Source organism: Ranitomeya imitator, chromosome 6, assembly GCF_032444005.1.
Source record: "Ranitomeya imitator isolate aRanImi1 chromosome 6, aRanImi1.pri, whole genome shotgun sequence".
Classification (NCBI taxonomy): Eukaryota; Metazoa; Chordata; class Amphibia; order Anura; family Dendrobatidae; genus Ranitomeya; species Ranitomeya imitator.
In genome coordinates, this window is record NC_091287.1 from 396,585,295 (window position 1) to 396,599,361 (window position 14,067).

General features: G+C 43.2%; 1 protein-coding gene across 1 annotated transcript in view; it reads right to left on the reverse strand.

Annotated features, from left to right (window-relative positions):
* USP14 (ubiquitin specific peptidase 14) overlaps nt 1–14,067 on the reverse strand; it is a 119,337-nt gene that overhangs the window by 21,608 nt on the left and 83,662 nt on the right. The window contains exons 10-14 of the mRNA XM_069731167.1: nt 10,894–11,008; nt 10,070–10,135; nt 4,902–4,994; nt 4,119–4,247; nt 1,986–2,040 (exon numbers count right to left, since the gene is read on the reverse strand). Of these exons, the coding sequence (XP_069587268.1) occupies nt 1,986–2,040; nt 4,119–4,247; nt 4,902–4,994; nt 10,070–10,135; nt 10,894–11,008 (458 nt within the window). The remainder of the gene's footprint in view (nt 1–1,985; nt 2,041–4,118; nt 4,248–4,901; nt 4,995–10,069; nt 10,136–10,893; nt 11,009–14,067) is intronic.

The window sequence follows — 14,067 nt, forward strand, 5'->3', positions numbered from 1 at the left end:
TACCCGTCTGTCTGCCTGTGTCCCAGCCGTGCCAGCCGGTCTGCCAGAGTGCCAGCCGTGCCCACTTGCCTGTCTATGTTCCGTTCCCCGTGGGATCAGCAGCCACAGCCAGACACCACCCTGGAGTAGTACCTGTTAGCTCCCTATTGCACAAGTCTGACCTCACCATCAGAGGCTCCAGCGAACACCTAGGAAGCTACTTAGTTACTTAGTTTTTCACACCTGGATTTGGGGATCCTCTGCCATTCTTCCTTGCAGATCCTCTCCACTTCTGTCAGGTTGGATGGTGAACATTGGTGCACAGCCATTTTCAGGTCTCTCCAGAGATGCTCAATTGGGTTGAGGTCAGTGCTCTGGCTGGGCCAGTCAAGAACGATCACAGAGTTGTTCTGAAGCCACTCCTTTGATATTCTAGCTGTGTGCTTAGAATCATTGTCTTGTTGGAAGGTGAACCTTCAGCCAAGTCTGAGGTACAGAGCACTTTAGAAGAGGTTTTCATCCAGGATATCTCTGTACTTGGCCGCATTCATGTTTCCTTCAATTGCAACCAGTCGTCCTGTCCCTGCAGCTGAAAAACATCCACATAGCATGATGCTGCCACCACCATGTTTCACTGTTGGGATTGTATTGGGCAGGTGATGAGCAGTGCCTGGTTTTCTCCACACATACCGTTTAGAATAAATCACCAAAAAGGTCTATCCCTGTCTCATCCAACCAGAGAATCTTATTTCTCATAGTCTGGGAGTCTTTCATGTGCTTTTAGCAAACTATGCGGGCTTTCATACGTCTTGCAATGAGAAGAGGCTTCTGTCGGGCCACTCTGCAGCCCTCCACCAGTTGGGCCTTTATGGCAGTGATAGTTGACTTTGTGGAACTTTCTCCCATCTCCCTACTGCATCTCTGGAGCTCAGCCACAGTGATCTTAGGGTTCTTTACCTCTCTCACCAAGGCTCTTGTCCCATGATTGCTCAGTTTGGCTGGATGGCCAGGTCTAGGAAAACTTCTGCTGGTCCCAAACTTCTTCCATTTAAGGATTATGGAGGCCACTGTGCTCTTAAGACCCTTGAGTACTGCAGAAATTCTGTTGTAACCTTGGCCACATCTGTGCCTTGACACAATTCTGTCTCTCAGCTCCTTGGCCAGTTCCTTTGACCTCATGATTCTCATTTGGTCTGACATACACTGTGAGGTCTTCTATAGACAGGTAGGTGTGTGCCTTTCCAAATCAAGTCCTATCAGGTTAAACACAGCTGGACTCCAATAAAGGAGTAGAACCATTTCAAGGAGGATCACAAGGAAATGGACAGCATTTGAGAAATATGAGTGTCTGAGCAAAGGGTCTGACTACTTATGACCATGTGATATTTCAGTTTTTCTTTTTTATTACATTAACAAAAAATTCTACATTTCTGTTTTTTTCAGTCAAGATGGGGTGCAGAGTGTACATTAATGTGTAAAAAATAAACTTTTTGAATTTACCAAATGACTGCAATTAAACAAAGTGAAAAATTTAAAGAGGTCTGAATACTTTACGTACCCACTGTATATGCGATCATGCTGCAGTGCAGGTGCCACCGCCTGCCTGAAGGAGATAATTTTTTTGGCCATACACATGAATACCTAAGCAGAGAACCACATGGAGACCCCCCCACAGGCTGCCCTGGAGCACGAGCATATCATTAACTCAAAACTGAAAATAAAGATGTATCTTTCAGGATACATTTGGGGGGCTTATCTACAGCATTACAGAATGCTGTAAATAAGCCCTTGATGCCGGTGGGCTTAGCTCACCTTCGATTTTGGGGGTGAGAGGTTCCCTTTAAAGGGAGCACTGGCATAAGATGTGTCAAACTCATTATGAGGCATGACAGTCTTTAAAGTATTTTGCACATGCTTCAACTACCATGCACCATCAACAAATGTAGACCAGAATAGTGACAAAAGGGTTACAGAAACCAGAAAAATCTATAATACTATGGACTTACCATCTGGAAAGGAGAATGGTTCATACTTAACTTCTTTTTGCTTAACCTGGCTTACCTAATATTTAATCAAAAAGAAACAAGAAACAGCATTAGTGCTACATACCAACATGTAAGCACATAATACTAACTGTCACAATACTGTCTGCCCTAAGGCAGGGATCTGCAACCTGTGGCTCGCGATGTGTGGATGGCGGCTGTCTACCCGCTTATAACATTAGCACCAGGTCTAACAAACTGCTATAAGGAGCAGGGGTGCAGATGGTGGCTTGTGAGCAGCCCCGCACAGAAGAGCAGATCTGGATGGGAATGTACTCATGGGGCAGATGGGGGAAAGTATGGTAAACTGCCAGTGAGGGTATGTGCACACATTCAGGAATGTCTGCTCCATGCAAAGCGCTGCCCGCTATTGAACACTGGTGATTCTGCATGTGTTCACTGAACCGTGCGGAATTACTGCGCCGAATACATTATATGGGTGAGATTTATCTTGCGGAGACTTGTGTTTCCACAACATAAATTGACGTGCTGCAGTCTGGAAAGACGCACCGCATGTGCGTCTCCGCAGTTGAGCCGTGGGCATCTGTGGACGCTTAGTGGGCAATGGATTTCTTGAAATCCCATCCACTATGCTGTAACATCTGAACACTGCACAAGTACGTTGTATCCAACCGACAGCGTTTACGGATTGTGTGCACATACCATTAGAGAAGTGCTTCTACCTGGACGCTGTAGTGTGGTGGGAGTGCTTGATGAAAGGATACCGAATGGGGGTATTGTGGGAAATATTGGATGTATATACTACATCTGTATCAAAAGCTTTGGCTTTCATTTTACTGGTAATTGGGGGGGAGCTTAGTTTTACTACTCTGTGGGGGTGCGGTGCCAAATGGGTCTCTTAAGGTCAGAAAGTTTGGGGACCGCTGCCCTAAAGGTGTGGCTGCACTAGTCTAGGAGGCATAAATCTAGCAGTATCAACAGGAAAATAGCTAATAATTTAAAAGGTGTAAACTGGCTCCGCTCACTTCATCAGTTGAGAGATCTACAGGCATTTGCTGGCTCTCGAGCATGATCTGCAGGTATTGTGCCTCTGTCCTATTTATCATAATAGGCTAATGGCGCAATACCTGCTCAGTTTCTCAGCACCCACCACTGGGGCCAAGTAATTTTTGCCTTGAATGTCCTAATTTTTTGGGTATTCTGTGAAGACAATTTCTTGGAGCCTCGCATGCATTTTTGATCTCTATAGACATCACTAGATCTTTCTATTGAATACTCTAATATATAAACTTGTAGCATTTAGCCCATGCAGCGGTCTTCATCCATTGAAAAGTCAGTGTACTTTACCGTGATGGTATAATCCACCAACGTTCACTCTCAGTTGTGAATTTTTGGTCAACATTGAGCACTGAAAATCTACAACTAACCTGCAGCACAGTCTGCCAACACAAGTCCACTGGAAGTGCACAATATGAGTCAAAATTATTATCTTCCATGCGCTGCTGTTTGTCACTCATCTAAACATCTGCTCATTCATTTGTGTAAGGCCATGTTGCACACATTCAGGATTTCTTGCAGAAATTTCCTGAGAAAAACCTGAAATGTTCTGCAAGAAATCTGCATGCTTTTTTGCGAGTTTTTACCGCGTTTTTGGTGCGTTTTTTTTGGCGGATTTTCCGGACATTTCCTAATGCATTATATAGTGGGAAATCCACAAAAAATCAGCAAAATTAATGAACATGCTGCATTTTTTACCGCAATGCGCTTTTTTCACGGAAAAAAAAACAAAACGCATCATGTGCACAAAAATTTCGATATTCATTCTAAATGATGGGATGCATAATGTATGCTGTTTTTTTGCGGTTTTATAGCAAAATCTGCAACGTGTGCACACAGCCTAAATCTCCTGCACTCATTGGAATTGTTGGATTATCTAATAATAATAATTTTATTTATATAGCGCCAACATATTCCACAGCGCTTTACAAATTATAGAGGGGACTTGTACAGACAATAGACATTACAGCATAACAGAAATCACAGTTCAAAATAGATACCAAGAGGAATGAGGGCCCTGCTCGCAAGCTACAGACTATGAGGAAAAGGGGAGACACGAGAGGTGGATTATCTACTTACTTTAGGTGGCTGTCCTGAAACTTTCTTATCCTCCAGATCCTTGAACTTAGATCGATAAGGGACCATCTTTTCCTGTAGATCCGGTGTGCATAACTCAAATACATCCAACATGAGGGGAAATTTGACATCCTGTGTAGAATTAAAAAAAAAAAAAAAAAAAAAAAAAGGTCTATAAACGATTGCCAGGTAGGTTGTATAAAGTCTCGAGACAACGCTGATATTTTCTTGCTGAGTTTATATAGGAGCTGTGCTTTGTATCCAGGTCCCAATTAAATGAGCCTCAATTGGAAGGCATGGCTTTTCAATACAGTGCTGTGAAAAAGTGTGTGCCCCCTTCCTGATTTCCTATTTTTTTTTGTATGTTTGACACACTTAAATGTTTCAAATCAGCAAACAAATGTAAATATTAGACAAAGATAGCATAAGTAATCACAAAATGCAGTTTATAAATGGAGGTCTTTATTAATAGAAAAAGAAATCCAAACCTACAGGGACCTGTGTGTGAGAAAGTGATTGCCCCCTAAAACTAATAACTGGATGGGTCACACTTAGCAGCAACAACTGCAATCATGCGATTGTGATAACTGGCAGAGTCTTTTACAACGATCAGGAGGAATTTTGTCCCAGTCATCTTTGCAGAATTGTTCAGCCACATTGCAAAAGAATAAGATATCAGGAAGGGGGCAAACACTTACACTTTCACCCAACCGTAGACACCAAGTGATCATTACAGCCTTTGTGACACATTATTAAACTTCACAAATCACAGAGATACAAAGGTACCTTAAGAACTTTGGCATTTACAGACTCTTTTCCTTTATAAAAGAACCGCATCATCTGGATTGTCAGGTAGGCAGGTAAACGGCTTATTCTCGTCTGTGAAGAGACCACAAAAAGTGAAAATTAAAAGGGGTTTTCTCATGAATATGATAAAAAATAAAACACTTTAGCCACATGCACCTCAAAACATTCTATGCATTTTCCTAACTCATATCTGAGTTTTTACAGGACAAACAACTTCCTGTCTGCTTCACTGAATATATTTGCCTATGGGTGTCAGCAGCCCAGCATCACATGACTTCCTCCAGGCTATTCGAACTACATTTCCCAGAGTTCCCTGCTTCTGTGCACGCTCCCGAGTCCCATAACAATGTCAGAGACCCTCTGGATACAGACTGACTGCATAGGAACGGAGTATGGTAAGTAGCTGGAGCTTCTGTGATAATGCGACTGTTGTACAGTGCTGCCGAGTACCTAGGAAGCAGAAGACTTAAAGAGACTGACGTACAGGGTGTCTGCAGGCCTCTTCATTAAGGGAAGCAAACTCACTCCATGCTGAGGAATGAAAATAGGGATTTTTGTGTACTCCCCGTAAAATCCTTTTCTCCGAGCCATTCATTGGGGGACACAGACTGTGGGGTGTATGCTGCTGCCAATAGGAGGCTGACACTAAGTGATACAAAAAAAAAGTTAGCTCCTCCCCTGCAGTATACACCCTCCTGCTGGCTCTCAGCTAACCAGTTTGGTGCAAAAGCAGTAGGAGATCAATAATATATGAGCGTATAGCATGTCATATTATAAAAAAACAAGCATAAGCTAATAACAGGGTGGGAGCTGTGTCCCCCAATGAATGGCTCGGAGAAAAGGATTTTACGGTGAGTACACAAAAATCCCTATTTCTCCTTTGCCTTATTGGGGGACACAGACTGTGGGACGTCCCAAAGCAGTCCCTGGGTGGGGACAATAGATCAGGCCCTGCGTAACCGCTACTTACAAGTGCGCCACTGCGGCCTGCAGAGTCCGCCTGCCCCGACTCACATCTGTGGAAGTGTGGGAATTATAGGGCTTCAAGAATGCATGCGGACTGGACGAATCCGCAAGCTTGCAGGCGTGCCTTGCCGACGCCTGGTGCCTAGAACCCTTGATAGACAGGGAGATAGGCTGATATCTAGCACGGAAGGACTCCTGGATGGTGAAAAGAATTCACCATGTTATCATGGTCGATGAAACGGCTAAACCCTTCCTGAAAATGTCAGGAAGCCTTCCTCTACCGTCAGGAAGCCCAAATAAAACGTCCAACCTTCAGAAGGACGCCGTCCTCAAGACGTACCTACTCAGAGCACTCACTTCGTCCAGAATATGGGGGGATCTTATTCCATTTTGTGGACTGGAGCCAAAAGAGATGAGGAAAGAACTAAGCCCTCATAACAGTGGTAATACAGTACCACCTTGGTAACAAGGGATGGAGATGGCCTGAGGACAACCTTGCCTCGAAGGTAATAAGGGAAAAAAGTCTGAAAGAGCAGAGAAGCTAGCTCCGAAGACTCGTCAGAGTGAGAATATCGCAGAGGAGAACGGGACGACTTTCCCTGATAGTAAAGTCTGCCCGGATGAAAAAGGAGCCTACTGTAAGGCTCCTAGGAATAATAAGGTCCCAATGATCTAACGGTATGCAATAGGGAAGAACTAGGTGTGAAAACTCCCTGTGAGAAAGTCCCTACTTGCAGTTGTGCTGCGATAAGGCGAGAAGATACTAGCTCCGCAAACAAAAAACGGACGTGGTCAGTGCGGATCTCTGAGGATCACTGGGGCCCCTTTCTGCTTCCGAAAGGCTTTCGGAAGCAGTGGAAGGGGAGTTATGGAAACTGGTACCACAGCAGAACCAGAGCATGGAGAGCGATGGCTCTTGGATCTCGAGGCCGAATCACGAACTCGAGCACATTGGCCTTCAGTCTGGATGTCATCCCACCTACAACTGGAGAGCTCCAGTAAGGACAGATCTGATGGAAGACTTCGGGGTGAAGTTCCCACTGACCTGTAGCGTTCTGGTTTCAGTCACGGGGGTGGCATTTGTTCAGTCACCGCTCTGTGTATAGAGAGCAGCAGCTGTAACTGTACCCCTGACACTGACAGCCGACCCCAATCCCGACCTGCTGTCAGTCAGTGCCGGGGTGACGGTTACAGCTGCTGCTCTCTACACACAGAGCAGTGACTAGATGCCGAACGCTGCCAGGAGGAATAAAGTTCATTTCCCTACAGCAGTGGGTGTCTAGGTGTCAAGCAGGTTCAGAAAGATATTAACCTGTCGATTAACCCCATATCTGCAGGTTAATAGCGTTTTTTTTTTTCCACGTGACCCGTTCCCTTTAAGCCTCATCAGTAGTAGAAAATTAAAGTGGATCTGTCACCAGGTCTCCCAATATAAAATGCATTCTTTATTAAAGAGCTCTAAGACCTGAGGAGGCAGGGGTACTTTATTTTAAAAATCCTAGTCAGATTGTCTATATAATCCAAATATGAAAATTAGCATTTTATGAATCCGACTATTGAGTGAGCGAGCTCATGAGTCTAAAGCCCCCTTCTGACATCAGTGTCTCCAGTACATGTGGTGACAGTTTTCACACGTACTGGAAACACTTGTACACGTAGACCCATTCAGATCTATGGGTCTGTACTCGTCCGTATGTTCACAAGTACCATGTGTCTGTGTGCAAAACACGTAAACATGTCAGGTTTTTTCCAGAAGCAAGGTCCGCAATAAGTCCTGTACACGTACACACTGATGACACATCACATCTGTGTGACAAGTACTGACGGCTGAGAAAACACATACAGTTAGCTCTGTTCCAAAGCACCGGGTGATGACAACTTGCATCAGCTTCGATTGGTCTCACTGCGATCAGCGAGACCAGGAAACCCTGATGACCGCTGCAGTCAGTGCATTAAATTAGAAAAAAAAAATGGCGTGGGTTCCCCCATTTTTATCAACCAGTCGAGGGAAAACACACAGCTGGGGGATGGTGTTATTATTCTGGGAAGAGGCCAATATCCATAAAAGGTTCCCAGCCAAATAATAAAAGCTCACAGCCTTTACTGGCTGTTAAAAAGGGGGACCCGCAAAAAAATTGATGTGGGGCCCCCCTATTTTTAATATCCAGCAAAGGCCAAACCGATAGGCTGGGTAGGGGCCATGGATATTGGCCCCTTCCCAGACTAATAACATCAGCCCTCAGCCGGCCAAAAATGGTGCATCCATTAGATAACAGCCCGCACCTCGTGTCTCCCCTTTTCCTCATAGTTTGTAAGCTTGCGAGCAGGGCCCTCACTCTTCTTGGTATCTATTTTGAACTGTGATTTTTGTTATGCTGTAATGTCTATTGTCTGTACAAATCCCCTCTATAATTTGTTAAGCGCTGCGGAATATGTTGGCGCTATATAAATAAAATTATTATTATTAGCCTGCTTACGCGAACAGCTGTGAGCTGATATTAATAGGCTGCAAATCTTTATGGATAATGGTCCTTTCCCAGAATAATAACACCAGCCCCCACCTGTCTGCTTTCCCTCAGCCGGGTAATAAAAATAAGGGGAACTCCACACCATTTTTTTAAATTTATTTAGTGATTAGATAAATACAAGAAAAGTACACACACAAAGCACTGATTATATATATCTCGCTGACATATATATTTATCTATTATCTTTATCTTTGCACATCTAACACAAACATCTGTCATTTGCATTATTCATTTTATTCCATTACGTGTCACACGGACACAGACACACAGATGGTGTCATACTGCCACAAGGATAGCACCGGCACTTGTTTTCCCAATACTGGAAATACCAGGACATGTGAAGGGTGTCTAAGTGTAATGAAGCTCTGCACACCCAGCTGCATACATGTCAGATGCTGCTGTGATTACACTTTACTCCCAGTGTGGATTCTCCTTCTCTAACATTCAAGAAAAGAGGAGGGGGGGGGGGGGGGGGGGGAGAGGAAAAGTTAGGAGCTTGACACGCCGAGATATGCATCTGTAAACCGTTGCAAATGAATGTAACTGGTGGGTGCCGTACCTGCTGGTGATTTCAGCTGAAGTAGAGACTCTCTCTGCCTGACGCGTTTCTGGTCATGTTCCTATGACTAAGGGCGCCGTGGTGCGCCAGAAACGCGTCAGGCAGAGAGTCTCCCTCTCTCTTTTTTAATATTGTTTTTTTAAAATGCTTCAATAAATTTTGGATATTTTACTTACACTGGATGGACGTGCTGGATATTCCCTTTTCCTTTCTTCTCCTTCTCTAAGGAGATCGTGGGAAGAGTCCTCTTATTTTTCTATGCTCAGTATTAATAGTTATTAAGAAATAATAAGTGTGGTTCGTCCTGTCAGACTCAGGACCTTGGCTATGGCAGACAGGAGCTTTCGCACTTAAGTACAAGAGGATTTTCTCTGCCTAACAGTCTGAATGAAGGAATGACCAAATATTCCTCTGGTCATCTGAACAAGTGCATCACAAAAATGTCATGTATATGCATGTGTTATCTGTGTGTGGGTATCTTATATATCCTTGTGTGGATTTTTGTACTATGTATATGCGTGCATATTATGCAAATGTGCATATTATTTATTAGCAAGTGCATATTATATTGTGCTTAATGAGAATAAGAATGGGTGTGTCCTGACAGATGGGGGGGGGGGGAGGGGGTATATTCCCCTACCTCCATTGCACGTTTGTGTACAATTTCCAATCCAAGTTGTGTTTTGTTTTTCTGAAAGTTGGATAATGAAAACAGGCTATAGAAAAAGTCAAGTTCATGGAGAGGAAATAAGTGCAGTTCATGCAGATACAAGAAAGCAGTTGCAGACAGCAGCACCCAGGACATAGACTTCACGTCCAGCATTTATTACAGAGAGGGACACTCCCACAAGAGAAAGATCTAAAACCTGGATCAGGTTGTAAACTGGATATCAGGAGGCATAAGAATAAATAAAATCTGCAGGAAACCTTTGTTAAAAGAGTGTCTATAGTCTTTTATACGTTTCTGTAAACTACGGCTTTCTTTTTTGTGACTTTCATTCAGTTTCACAGTATAATAAAAAAATATTCTCATGAACTTCAAAATACTACAGTAATTTTTACAAAGTGATCAAGGCAACAATTTCTATACTTACAGTTTTGTTATATGAAGCATCTCTTTGTAATGACGGTGACATTTTTGTGATTACGTCTTGAAGGCGCTGAAAAAGTTAAATAGACTTAAAAAGCGCTACAATAAAAAAATCTCCTTCAGCAAATAAAAGCATCAATTACAAACTAATGCATTACAACAAGAAAAATCAACCACGACTGTCCCATACTGGCATGTCACGCAGGCCACAGGAAGCAGATACAAGTTATTTAGAGACTTGGTTCAATGTATTTGGGGGCACTCACTACATAAGAGTTAAAATGTATTTTCAGGTGTTGCCCCCTACCTTTCAATCATTCCAAACTTGGCCCATAGTGGTCTTCAAAAAAGAAAAAAAAAATTCATATGAGCCAGAAACATTGTGGCATCTAGGAGACCGTTTGTTACGACTCTGATAGAATAGGACCGTGAACGCTGTAACCAGTCTGGCCAATGATTGGCTGCAGCACTCCCCCGATATCCACCCTCCTTCCCTCAATCTGGAAAGGAAGCCAGGAAATAAACAGTGTGTGCCAAGAAAGAGTGGTTGTTTTGTTTGTTTGTTTGTTTTTTTTTAGTTTTTTCACAGACCACCATGGGTCCATTCTTAAACAAGAACGGTTCCTAAAAATCATGCAGAGTTCAATAGAAATATTTTATTATATAGAATAACAGATTATTTTGCTGACCATATGCTCATTTGGTAAAATAAAAAAAATACATTTATAATGTGCAGACTAATAGGAGAAGCTACCATTTATTCACAGCCTAAATAATTGCCTTTGGGCGATCACTGATACAGTGTAAAACACAAGGAGCTGCTCTCACCTGTTTGAGGCCTGTGATGAGATATTTCACTTCTTGGTTGATGTAGCAGTTGAGCTGGAGTTGATTTTCATAGCTTTTGGTTACTTCTTCTTCCTCAGATTCAGCACATTTCATGCTTAGGGCATCATTAAGAAAACACAACGCTAGCGAAAATCATGTCAACGGCATCTCAGTAGTTCAAAAACCACATGTATGATATGAATAAAGAGGTTGGGTGTATAAGGCAATCTTCAAGGAGCTTCATATACAGCCTACTCACATATCGCAGTATTCATGGGGCAGTCCTGTGTCCTACTGGGAGACCATCCAATTTTCAAATGAAAACAGCAGTAACGCAACTATTTGGATGTACAGTACAGACCAAAAGTTTGGACACACCTTCTCATTTAAAGATTTTTCTGCATTTTCATGACTATGAAAATTGTAAATTCACACTGAAGGCATCACAACTATGAATTAACACGTGCGGAATTATATACTTAACAAAAAAGTGTGAAACAACTGAAATTTGTCTTATATTCTAGGTTCTTCAAAGTAGCCACCTCTTGCTTTGATGACTGCTTTGCACACTCTTGGCATTCTCTTGATGAGCCTCAAGAGGTAGTCACAAGAAATAGTTTTCACTTCACAGGTGTACACTGTCAGGTTTAACAAGTGGGATTTCTTGCCTTATAAATGGGGTTGGGACCATCAGTTGTGTTGAGCAGGAGTCTGGTGGATACACAGCTGATAGTCCTACTGAATAGACTGTTAGAATTTGTATTATGGCAAGAAAAAAGCAGCTAAGTAAAGAAAAACGAGTGGCCATCATTCCTTTAAGAAGTGAGGGTCAGTCAGTGCGAAAAATTGGGAAAACTTTGACAGTGTCCCCAAGTGCAGTTGCAAAAACCATCAAGCGCTACAAAGAAACTGGCTCACATGGGGACTGCCCCAGGAAAGGAAGACCAAGAGTCACCTCTGCTTCTGAGGAGAAGTTTATCCGAGTCACCAGCCTCAGAAATCGCCGGTTAACAGCAGCTCAGATTAGAGACCAGGTCAATGCCACACAGAGTTCTAGCAGCAGACACATCTCTACAACAACTGTTAAGAGGAGACCTTGAGCAGCAGGCCTTCATGGTAAAATATCTGCTAGGAAACAACTACTAAGGACAGGCAACAAGCAGAAGAGACTTGTTTGGGCTAAAGAACACAATGAATGGACATTAGACTAGTGGAAATCTGTGCTTTGGTCTGATGAGTCCAAATTTGAGATCTTTGGTTCCAACCACCGTGTCTTTGTGCGATGCAGAAAAGGTGAACGGATGAACTCTACATGCCTGGTTCCCACCATGAAGCATGGAGGATGAGGTGTGATGGTGCTTTGCTGGTGACTCTGTTGGGGATTTATTCAAAATTGAAGGCATACTGAACCAGCATGGCTACCACAGCATCTTGCAGCGGCATGCTATTCCATACGGGTTTGCGTTTAGGTGGACCATCATTTATTTTTCAACAGGACAATGACCCCAAACACAACTCCAGGCTGTGTAAGGGCTATTTGACCAAGAAGGAGAGTGATGGGGTGCCACGCCAGATGACCTGGCTTCCACAGTCACCAGACCTGGACCCAATCGAGTTGGTTTGGAGTGAGCTGGACCGCAGAGTGAAGGCAAAAGGGCCAACAAGTGCTAAGCATCTCTGAGAACTCCTTCAAGAGTGTTGGAAGACCGTTTCCGGTGACTACCTCTTGAAGCTCATCAAGAGAATGCCAAGAGTGTGCAAAGCAGTCATCAAAGCAAAAGGTGGCTACTTTGAAGAACCTAGAATATAAGACATATTTTCAGTTGTTTCACACTTTTTTGTTAAGTACATAATTCCACATGTGTTAATTCATAGTTTTCATGCCTTCATTGTAAATTTACAATTTTCAGAGTCATGAAAATACAGAAAAATCTTTAAATGAGAAGGCGTGTCCAAACTTTTGATCTGTATTGTACATCTTGTGAAATTTGATGATAAATTGGAATATTCCTTGTTTCCTAAACCGATGCTTAACAATAACATTTTACAATATAATAGCCACCATACCCTTCCTTTTTAAAGGCCTCTCAAAGTCATTTTATGAGAATCAGGAGAATTTAATCTAGTAAAGGAGGTACTTTTGCTTTGCCTCAGTTGCTAGCATTGAAATTCTGTTAAGGATGATGATATACATTTTTTCCTTAATTTCACTCTTTACCCAATGAAAAAAAAATAAATTTGCAGCTAAAGTTTTTTTATTTTTTTTTCACATGATATGAAAATAGGGATTTGTGTGTACTCACCGTAAAATCCTTTTCTCAGAGCCATTCATTTGGGGACACAGACCATGGGGTGTATGCTGCTGCCACTAAGAGGCTGACACTAAGTGATACAAAGTTAGCTCCTCCTCTGCAGTATACACCCTCCTGCTGGCTCTCAGCTAACCAGTTCGGTGCAAAAGCAGTAGGAGATCAACAATAATATGTGAGTGTATATAAAGTCAAATTATAAAACAAGCACAAGCTAATAAACAGGGTGGGAGCAGTGTCCCCCAATGAATGGCTCGGAGAAAAGGATTTTACGGTGAGTACACAAAAAATACCTTTCTCCTTCGCCTCATTGGGGGACACAGACCGTGGGACGTCCAAAAGCAGTCCCTGGGTGGCGACAACATCAGATCAGGCCCTGTGTAACCGCTACTTACAAGTGCGCCACAGCAGCCTGCAGAGTCCGCCTGCCCAGACCCACATCTGTGGAAGTCTGGGAATTATAGTGCTTTAAGAATGCATGCGGACTGGACGAACCCACAAGCTTACAGGCGTGCTTTGCCGACGCCTGGTGCCTAGAACCCTCGACAGACAGGGAGATAGATGTCAGCCTAACACGAAAGGACTCCTGGATGGTGTAACGAATCTACCAGGCTAACATGGCCGATGAAATGACTTAACCCTTCCTGTAACCATCAGGAAGCCGTCCTCTTACCGTGAAGTAGTCCAAATAAGGTGTCCAACTTTCGGAAGGACGCCGTCCTTGAGACGTTCCTACTCAGAGTACTCACCTCATCCAGAATTTGGGGAACCCATTCCGTTTTGTGGACTGGTGCCGAAAGATGAGGGAAGAACGAGCCCTCATAACTGTGGGAATACAATACCACCTTGTTAACAAGGGACGGGG